This window comes from Porites lutea, chromosome 6, assembly GCF_958299795.1.
Source record: "Porites lutea chromosome 6, jaPorLute2.1, whole genome shotgun sequence".
Taxonomy (NCBI): domain Eukaryota; kingdom Metazoa; phylum Cnidaria; class Anthozoa; order Scleractinia; family Poritidae; genus Porites; species Porites lutea.
The window spans coordinates 26,797,350-26,807,623 of record NC_133206.1 but is presented as its reverse complement, the minus strand read 5'-3'; the positions used below and the strand labels follow the sequence as shown (position 1 = coordinate 26,807,623).

Sequence of the window (10,274 nt, the reverse complement as noted above, 5' to 3'; positions counted from 1 at the left end):
AATTTGAAAAAACCAAACAGTTCTCAAGAGTATTATTACATGACTTCAAGGAGAAAACAAAACCTAGAAGCTAAAGAGGTCCATTCACCTGTGTAAGAGCTCACTATGTTTTGGTGGATTATTAATTTTGTTGGTGACTGGTCAAAAAACTTGGCAAGAGGGCTTAAAAAAGAACTAATTAGTTGGAGTTCAGTTAACCCATTTTGTGTGTGACCGCTTCTTTCTGAGTACATTTACCGAGGAAAGTACCCATGAAAACCTCTAATAGCTACCGGTGAAAGAGCCAATGCACAGCAAGCGCGAGTCCCGCGGGAAACAAACTTGAGTGTGACTGCATTTAGTTTTGTTTATATAAATTAACACCATGAGAGATGTACTGTGAGATTAAAACCTTGGAAATTGCTTTTTCCCATGGTGTGGTTAACCTAGACTATTATGATCAGAATAATAAACAGTTCTTGATGAAGCGCTCTTTTTGGTTTCCGTTAAGGGCCAGGCAGCTGAATTCATGTTGTACTACTCGCGACTGATTTTAGACAAAGTTCATCGGCAAGAATGTTTAAATATCTCCATTGAAGATTTTAAGGACAGCATTCAAGCACACCAGTACTTGCAGTCATTGAAAAGCCGCGAAGAATTCTTTGTGTTTACATGTGCAGTGTACAAGTTAGGTCTTGCCTATCAAGAATTGGCTACTCAAGACAGCATTGGGCAAGCACGGTACCTCGACAGGATCTCCAAATTGCTGTATGAACATTATTGTTCATTCCCTGGTGTTATACTTTTAGACCAAAAGATCACCAGTTTGATCGCACACTGTCTTGAGTATTTAAAACTGAGGCAGTTTATTGATGGAAACGTTCATCAAACTGAAGGACTGCCGCTTGTGCGTGAACAGGGTAAGTCAAGTTACTCCTTAATGAAGTCTGTCATGCCCAACGCCACCAGTGAAGAACGAAAGACAACAAAACCCTGGAAAATACCCGAAACAGACTGCCCAGTAAGCTCAGTAATAGACGAAGTCAATACAGGTAATGAGGAATTTAGTTTTGCAAGCCACGGGGATGTTTTGAAAAAGCGAAGCATGGGACGATTAGTGACAGACAGGTTAAGGAAGACAAGGGAACACATGACCTCTGACATCATCTTAAGCGCCTAGAACAGTTTTAAAATGATATAGATGCTATATAAATAAAGTTTATTATTTATTATTATTATCATGTCTGCTTTCTCAGGAAAACCACAACCGAAGAATAATGCAAGTGAAAATGGAATGACTGTTGACCCTGACAGTAAGTCCTGTGTCATGGAAACTGCAAGTGAAAATGGAATGACATTCGACCCTGACAGTAAATCTGTTGTCATGAAAACCGCAAGTGAAGATGTTGTCATGAAAACTGCAAGTGAAAATGGAATGACATTCGACCCTGACAGTAAATCTGTTGTCATGAAAACCGCAAGTGAAGATGTTGTCATGAAAACTGCAAGTGAAGATGGAATGACTGTCGACCCTGACAGTAAATCTGTTGTCATGAAAACCGCAAGTGAAGATGTTGTCATGAAAACTGCAAGTGAAGATGGAATGACTGTCGACCCTGGCAGTAAATCTATTGTCATGGAAACTTTACCTTTACCGCAAGATTCAAGCCAGAGAGTTCAAGGTCAGTAAAACTTTTTCACGGCTTACGAAAACCTTGAACATAAAATATATCATCACTCAGTCTCTGGACAAGTTCTCACCCTGTCTGTGTCAAGTGTCACACAACGTCAGAGACAGTGAAATGTCTAAAACTGGACTAGCAAAACCGCACCTGGGTGAATCCATCAATTTTTGTTAAGGGGGTCCAAAAGCTTTCATATTTAAACTACCAGATTATTTATGTTGCATGCAATAATTATGCGATAGCGATAGGTCACTTGCACGATGGCGTAGTTTTACTACTACGACAAGAATCCTTTTCGTTTTTCCGTCCATATTTAAATTTTGTAATCCCAGTGAGGTGTAAATAACAAAAGCCTTAATTTACACAAGGAAGCAGAACCCTGAAGGATTCTGGTCGTGGTAGTAAAATTATGTCGTAGTGCAAATGGCCAATTGGTCAGTGAGTAAAAAAATAAAAACAAACCTGTGTTCTGATGGTTTCATTGACGAAGCGGGGGTTGGATTCCCAGACCCCACTCTTGAATCCACCGCTTCTGTGAGAGGCAACAGTTAGAGAGAGTGACAGTTGTGGAATTGGATTAGCTAACAAAACCCTCAAACGGTAGTAATTAGTTTGTGGCTTGCTGGTGTGTCCTTATCTCCAACTTCATTGCCCATGACACAATCGACTGCTATTAATTCCCGATTTTCCTTACTTAGTTTGACACTAATTGCAGAAGATGGAAGTTAGAAAGTATAGTACTTAGGCCCATTTGACACCAGGGCTATCTAAAATTTGTGATTAATTGCTTCAATCTCTTGGGCATTGTTTGTATTTTAAGATGTAAACAGAGAAATAATAATCCCAGGGCTGCCCTTTGCCTGCATGCCATTGAGTTCGTTACTTAAAGGTCGTCAATTTGTAAATATTCATAGGCCATCTCCGTGTTCCAAAAACTCTCACCTTCCAAACTTGTGAAACTAATTACGTTTTAACTTCACGTGCGGCCTTTCATACATCGCCTCTATTTGAATTACGTACATAAATTTTACGCTTGCACGCAGTAAAAAAAATACGCGACAGAGGAAATCTACCCATAGCCTCGCTTTGAAATAGAGGCTCAGGAAATGGCCTATTTCCCTCTAGTTAAACGAGAACTGAAAACAACTTCAGAATTTGCCAACTGAAGGTAGCTGCTCTAAGTCCCGCTAATGTTGCATAGTCTGCTGTGCTAAATGCCCAGTATTCCTTAATGGAGTTTCTTTACTAAGTTGTTTATTGTCCAAAATCTCACGTTGATTTTCCGTGATTTAAGGTGCCTTTGTTTGGAGATTCGACTCCACACGTAACGAATGGAGAGGAGAAAACACTTTGGCTTTCGTAGGAGATTTACTGGAATTGGAGGAGGGCAAGGAAGGAGCTCAGAGGAATGCTTTCATGGTGGAGTTCATCAATCAAGATGATCCCTTTGCAAAGTAAGTGTAAAATAACTGAGTCCGTAATACCAATGTCTTTTGATGTCAGGTCTCACCCCCTTCAACGCGGAGCAATCCTTAAAGTAGGCTCAGTCTCCAGCGTTGGGTGTCTCGATGCGCCCGCGATACTCCAAGTCCCTGTAACACGGCGTTTCGCATACATAGCGATGCGATAAAGTCAACAGCTGCCGTAGGTAAGTTTCTAAAACGTTTTGAGCCACCACACTTTGAGTCAACGATCGCCTTCTACGAGTATTCTCTTCATCTCTTTCACAAAGAAAACAATTACAACAGTACTTTTGTTACATTTAACACTTTTGATGGGCGTACAATTAGTAAAAGTTGCCATTCTCTAATTTCTCTCCGATTCACGGCATCTCTATAAATTATGTAAATCACGTTTCGAAATTTATGCATAATTTAAGGTGAATATCATGACGTAATGTACAAGAAACTTTGCCCGTGCGCCCAGCCGTCTGGTGGGGAGTACCGCGGGCGCATCGAGACACCCAAGGCTGGAGACTGAGCCTAACCTTAAAGGAGCTGTGTCACGGCGATCTGATTCATTCTGTTGATAGTGCAATTACACGTCCTTGTTCGCAATGGAACTGGAGAAAGTACTCAAGAGTGCTTCGTGTCAAAACAAACTCCCAAGCATCTTATTAAACCATAACAAACGTTAGGCTAACAAGGTTTCAAACACTACAATAATTGCAATTTACTTTAGTCTTCTTCAAGTTTGTTTTTTCCTCTCTCCTTTTGTATTAACTGTTATTTATTCCCAGGGGGGGGGAAAGAGACGAGGTCTGGGACCGAGAAACGATGTTCTTACAACTTGCAAAGCGGTCACCCAGCGTGGTGGCCAGCGGATAATTACAGTATTTTTCCCACAGTAAATATTTTTAGACCTTTTAGAAGCAAGAAGCGAACCGCCAGAGGAAATCAGAAATGCTTAAAAAATTGAAAAAAATCATATCATGCATCTTTGTTTTTCTTGCATATCGTATTTGTCTTTCGGTACTGAAATGCGGGGGGAACTAAAACGCAACCGTGCTAGATCTTAACCAACAACAACGCGATCGATGGATTTATTTGTAGGTTACACCGTTTTTGCCGGGCAAGGATAACTTGATGCTGATAAAAATTACTGGAGCAAGTGTCAAATTTATCGGAAGCAAGTATATTCAAGAGAGCTCTATAAATATGAGCTTACTGCTCTACATATCATAACTGAATAAAAATTAACACTTCATAACATTTCACTTCGTTTACTTCGATCAGTCAACACCTTGGATCCAAAGTTAAAATTCAAAACGATCCTAAAACAAATCACAACTACTACTGAAAGCTCTGTACCTTGAAGCGACTTTAACTTTCCGAAGGTTTGCAGCAAAACACTGCTCGATAGCTCAACTCTTCGGCGGTTCTTATCAGCTGTACGGAGCTATTTGCTGCATATTCCAAACTCTGCAAAGGGAAATTGTTTAACAGAAAAAGAAAACCACACACTATGTCTGAAAAGCGACATAAAATCAATAAATTTTCGAATAACCAAAATAATAACCCCTAAGAACGTCTGCGTGGGAGGCTACAGTCCCGCCTTCGACTGCCATGTTTTTGTTTCTTCTCAAGACCGTTGATCTATGGTTTTTGACGTAATGCGCATGATCAGTACACAAATCCGCTGACAAGCCCCTTGCTGATCGCTTTGCAAGTTGTGAGAACATCGTTTGGATTTCATTTAAGAGAATGTATGGGAAGTAGCTTCCCCCCCTCCCCTGTTTATTCCTTTTTAATGTTTTAAGAGGTTATTTTCATTTTTCCTGACTCAGTTTGGTGACAGATCCCACCGTTTGAATTTTGATAAATTTCGTTACACAGCTCCTTTAACTGGAAGGAAGAAGGTATTGACCTGTAAGAAAATCTTTACGATGTAGTGTCGGGCGTTTTCTCGGAGCACGGACGGGGTATGAGCACATCGTGGATGGGTCAACCGCTCTATTGTTTCAGCTTGATCGCAGCTTCAATTCTCCCCAGTCTTCCTTTGCCTTTAATCTTAATTGGGAGTTATTGCCATCGTGGTTAAGATACCACGGAGTTAAAGATGTCACAACGGCGGCGGCAGCTACTTTGTCAAATGTAGACGAACACTCCTAAAATATAATTCTTAAGAAAAATAACCAAGTTCAAATTCGTCGTAATTTGTTTACGCTTTTTCCCAATGAAGGTGTCACGGGAATTTCCTTTTCATAAATTATGCGCGCATGTGCACTGGAATAAGACGAAGTTTGAATGAAGCATCTCTCTTAAGTATTATCACGTGATTTACATGGGGAAAACAAAACATAAAAGCTATCCGGTAAGGCATGAACAGCAACGTTCCCGGGACGGCACAAGACGTTCACACACATCGAACATCGTGCCGGCGCGGTTGGCCGAGAGTGTTTGGTGCACGTCACTTAATTTCCGCCCTTACTCTTGAATATTTACTTTTGTCTCGGTGGGTTCCAGTCCTCGCTCCTACTTACATACTTCCGCAACGGGCCGATTAGGTGTTCACACTGCACCAAAGTATGACGCAAAACCTATCAAATATGTACCGCTCCACTTTTGAGATCGGCGCGACGCAGCTTCGCTTCGTCACAGAAATTGCGCCGCCACAACCGTTTTTGTGTGTGAACGGAAGCCCTATCCGGTGAGCTTTTCGTGGCGGCACAAAAGCTATCTAGTCTAGTGTGAACGTAGCGTTAGTCGTGCAGTGACTGGAACGAAATGCAACAGTTTAAAAAGTGTGCTGCACGTGCAAAGTCATTGTTTTGCTAATCTAAACCTATTACTTTTTTGACGTTCTCGTTGTCGGCGCAGTCCCATATAGCCACAGTTATTCAAGGAAAAATGGGCGGAGCACCATGGGTAAAAAAGTTTGGTTATCTATGCGTCCGAGAAATTTTGGTAGTGACTTGTAAGCAGGTGACCTTGCGTCTATCCACCCGCCAGTCCGTCCGTCCGTCCGCACTAAAGGCATACCAATATAAAATAACTCAACCAACAGGTATGGCAACCCGAATGCAACTCGAGATTTTTTGGCGGGAAATCGCATGGCGAACCGCGTCTTGTGAAGCAGAGCAATTAAAGAGTCAATATAAAAGACAATGGAAAGCGGAAATTGTTTCTATATCCGGTTTGGCTAATGTATTAGGCTTTGATTGTCATACCCACAAATTTGGAATGTAGAGAAAGAGAAAGACAGAGAAAACGAGAAAGTAGGCGCGAGGCTAGAGAAGCTCAAGGAGAAAAAGAGCGGCGGTGAGAAAATGAGAAATACTCGTGGCTAGCAAGGTGAAAATGAGCGGCAGTAAAAAAAAAAAAAAAACGAACAGGAACACGAGCTACAAAATTTTTTGTAAGCATATACAACATAAGGGACTTAAAGCAACGACTACGGACAAGAGAGAATGATCTATTCTCTCTTGCTACGGAAGGTCGTTTAGTACAGTAACCAGAAGTAGTTTTTTCCCGTCACGCGTCAATGCCTCAAGTTCACGGTACCACGACGGTGACAGCAGTCAAAACGTCGCTTTTAAAGAAAAAGTGAATTCGCATTCTTTCAGACGTTTTCGCGATTATTCCAAGTCGCTTATTTTGTCAAATGTGGGCGAATTCGTAGTGGAAAAGAGTTCGTCTTCGTTTGTTTACGACTTCAATAAAACGTGAAATTTGGCATTTTCACGTCGTGGTCGTGCAGTGGTGGCAAAGAAACGTTGATAAAACAACACGTGCAAAGTTGTTGATTTGCTAATTAGACTTAATAGGGAGTTTTAGCATCGGCGACGGCAGGGAAAACGTCACTTTTAAAATGAATTACTAAGCGTTTATTCACGCATATCTCAAATCTACAGCGACAACTCGTGAAATGCCCTTCGGGTATATTCTCAAGTTAAAAAAGGATGAAATGCGATTCTGTTTCAAATATACACGGGCGTTGTAAGCACGTAAAATACAACTAAATACTTAACGTACTACGCACTACGGCCAGCCATGATCTTCTGCGTATTCGGAAAGCGTAGTGCGGCCAGAGGAAGTTTTAGCAACAACGACGATGAAGTCAAGAAAATATATATATTTTTATATCACGCTTTTTTTTGTACATTTCTTTGCCACGTCATTGCATGACTACGACGTGAAAATGCCTAAAATCGCGTTTTATGGAGGGCTTAAACAAGTGGCGACAAAATTTTCTTCCTCTTTCTAAACTTGAGGGCGATCCCCAAGATTTCACCTCCTGCGAGTTTATTCACGAGTTCCCCACAGTTTTAACTTTGATTGGTTATCCTTGGAAATTTCTGAAGGCTTATTTTTCGATCATGAGCCCCAAATTCGGTGTCAAGCACGATACCCAAGTGAAAAATACAGCCAAATACGCAAAATGCAGTTGACGGGAAAGAGGATATTTTATAAGGGATAACATCTCACCAAGTGGTGTGAATAGGACTGATAACACACAAGCAAGCCCCGAATTTACCCTTGCATTGCACTGTTTTATTAACATATTTTTTAACATTTTCTTGCCGTGGCCTGGGGACACTGTACGACTTCAACTTCGGGAGAGTTCGCCAACATTTGACAAAGTAAGAGAGTTGGAATAATCACGCGATAAAGAATGAAAGAACACGAATACACTTATAAGCGACATTTTCACCGCTATAGGCCTCGTGGTATCTTAAACTCCCTGACTTAAGGCATTGACGGGTGGCTTAAAAAATTACTTCCGGTCACGGTACTAGAACCTTCCGTAGACTTTGCTTTAAGGTGACTCGACCCAGTTTTTTTGGGGGGGTACCATCCTACTTTGAAGCTGTCTGGTATCCCCACCTTTACTTTTATCGTAAGTCTAACACATAGAATGGATAACATATAGATCAATCTACAATATAACATAGTATTTTTGGCGATCGGAGTAAATGTCACGTGGTTATAATGCCACGCCCCTTTAAGGTCTGAGTCGAAAATCTGCTGTTGCCGGCATTTTTTCGTGAAAATCTCTCGGCTACACATAGTGCGCATTAGGGCCTTGCGCTGAACAGAGTTTCACCAAAATCGCAAAGACCCAATTCGAGAAATTCAGCGGTTTCCAAATTGTTTCTAGTCTGTCATTATACAGCATTCTTGTTCAGCACGCGTGCAATGACCGCGCTTGGCTGACTTTCGAATATGATAATTTTGGTACAGTGAGACAGGCCATCGCGTGATACATAGAGGTTTAACTCACAATTTTTAATCAATTCTCGTGCTTCTTGTGCCTTTGCAAAAAAATCAAGAAGTGCTACACACTAAATCTACTTACTATTAAAAAAATATCATTTTTTCATAGGCTTAATGCAAGCCAATAATTAAACCAACTCGTGACGGGAATCCCTTCTATTTTCTTATACTAAATTATCATATCTCGGTGAGCATTCGGAAGTCAGCCAAGCGTGGTCAATGCACGCGTGCTGAGCAAGAATGCTGTATAATGACAGACTAAAACAATAGACAACTCCCAAAGCACAAACTCAGCCAAAACGCTAAAAATCTTCAATGTTTACTCAAGTTTGGGCTTATAGAAGACAATGTCACAGTTTTTCAATGACCATGAAATTCAGAGTCCGGGTTGTTAGTTAATCAATTGTGGCCCTGAAAAAATTTGAAGAAAAAAAAAACTACGAATTTTTAAGAAAATGCTTTTTTCGTGAGATTGACTCTTAAACGCTGACAAACGTCAACAAATAGCGAAAACTATAATTTCTATATGTTTGCTTTGCTCGAAATCGCGCGCATTTACAAGGCCCTAAAGCGTTTTGGTGACTTGCAAGGACCCATCTTTTATAAGGATGCCCAAAATCAGAGATGAATCTCATAGTTTATTAGATATAATCCGTGTAAAGTTTGCTTATCATTTTCGCATAAATTATGACCTAAATTTGGAAACCGCTGAATTTCTCGAATTGGGTCTTTGCGATTTTGGTGAAACTCTGTTCAGGGCAAGACACTAATGCGCACTATGTGTAGCCGCGAGATTTTCACGAAAAAATGCTGGCAACAGCAGATTTTCGACTCAGACCTCAAAGGGGCGTGGCATTATAACCACGTGACATTTACTCCGATCGCCAAAAATTTTATGTTATATTGTAGATTGATCTATATGTTATCCATTCTATTTGTTAGACTTACGATAAAAGTAAAGGTGGGGATACCAGAGAGCTTCAAAGTAGGATGGTACCCACCCAAAAAAACTGGGTCGAGTCACCTTAAGTCCCTTTTTTCTCCATAAAACGTGTAAGGAAGAGGTTTCACGTTGCGATAACAACGGCAAAGAAATGTACAAAAAAAGTGTGCTGCATGTGTAAAGTTTTTTTTTTGCAAATTATACCTATAGGTGTTTTTGCCGTTCTTGTTGCCGACGCCGTTTAGCATTACACGATTTTTTGGTTTGAGTAAATTATAAGTATATTAACGAGAGCTTCGCTTTTAGCCCTGGCTAAATTTATTTATTATAATTTTAATTGCCTGTCTTGTAGGTACGTAGCCAAATGTTATAAGAAGACCAAGGATATACAGCAGTACAAACAAGACGTGATATGTCAGATGACAGCTCGTGACTATGCAACACGTTTCAATCAACAGCTCTACCAGAAGGGTAAGCATCAATTTCATTCGTAAAAATCCAGCAATGATTTTTTCAATATTTCTATATGTTAAAATAAAATTTCTTGTCACCCAATCGAATGCCGTTGGTGTTTCTATCTCTGTGAGCGGAGGGAGGAGGGAAAACTTTTGGGCGCTTTCCATTCAACAAAAATTCCGGTTTGCAATTTCGGAAACTTCGTGTGCTCAATGGAACGGTACATTCCGGTTGCACAGACCTGACCCAAGCCACGGCGCGTTTTGTTATTGTGGCTTCGCATCACAATCATAATTACGCTCTAGAGAAAAGTAAATACTGTTTATATCCTAAAGCACACTCGACTGTCGAAAAGGGGCGGTGGAAAACAAAAGGCGGAGGAATCCTATTTCGTGTAGAAAGCCTATGAATGCAAGTGAAGGTAAAAAATTCTTGTGAATTGAAGGGATACGTTTCTCAGAATAATTATTCGAACGATTCGAAGCAATTCCTGGA

The 10,274-nt window shown here is 40.6% G+C and overlaps 1 protein-coding gene across 1 annotated transcript in view; it reads left to right on the top strand.

Annotated features, from left to right (window-relative positions):
- LOC140942087 (uncharacterized) overlaps positions 1-10,274 on the top strand; it is a 34,615-nt gene that overhangs the window by 20,827 nt on the left and 3,514 nt on the right. Inside the window, exons 6-9 of the mRNA XM_073391067.1 lie at positions 491-1,031; positions 1,236-1,661; positions 2,959-3,118; positions 9,676-9,794. Of these exons, the coding sequence (XP_073247168.1) occupies positions 491-1,031; positions 1,236-1,661; positions 2,959-3,118; positions 9,676-9,794 (1,246 nt within the window). The remainder of the gene's footprint in view (positions 1-490; positions 1,032-1,235; positions 1,662-2,958; positions 3,119-9,675; positions 9,795-10,274) is intronic.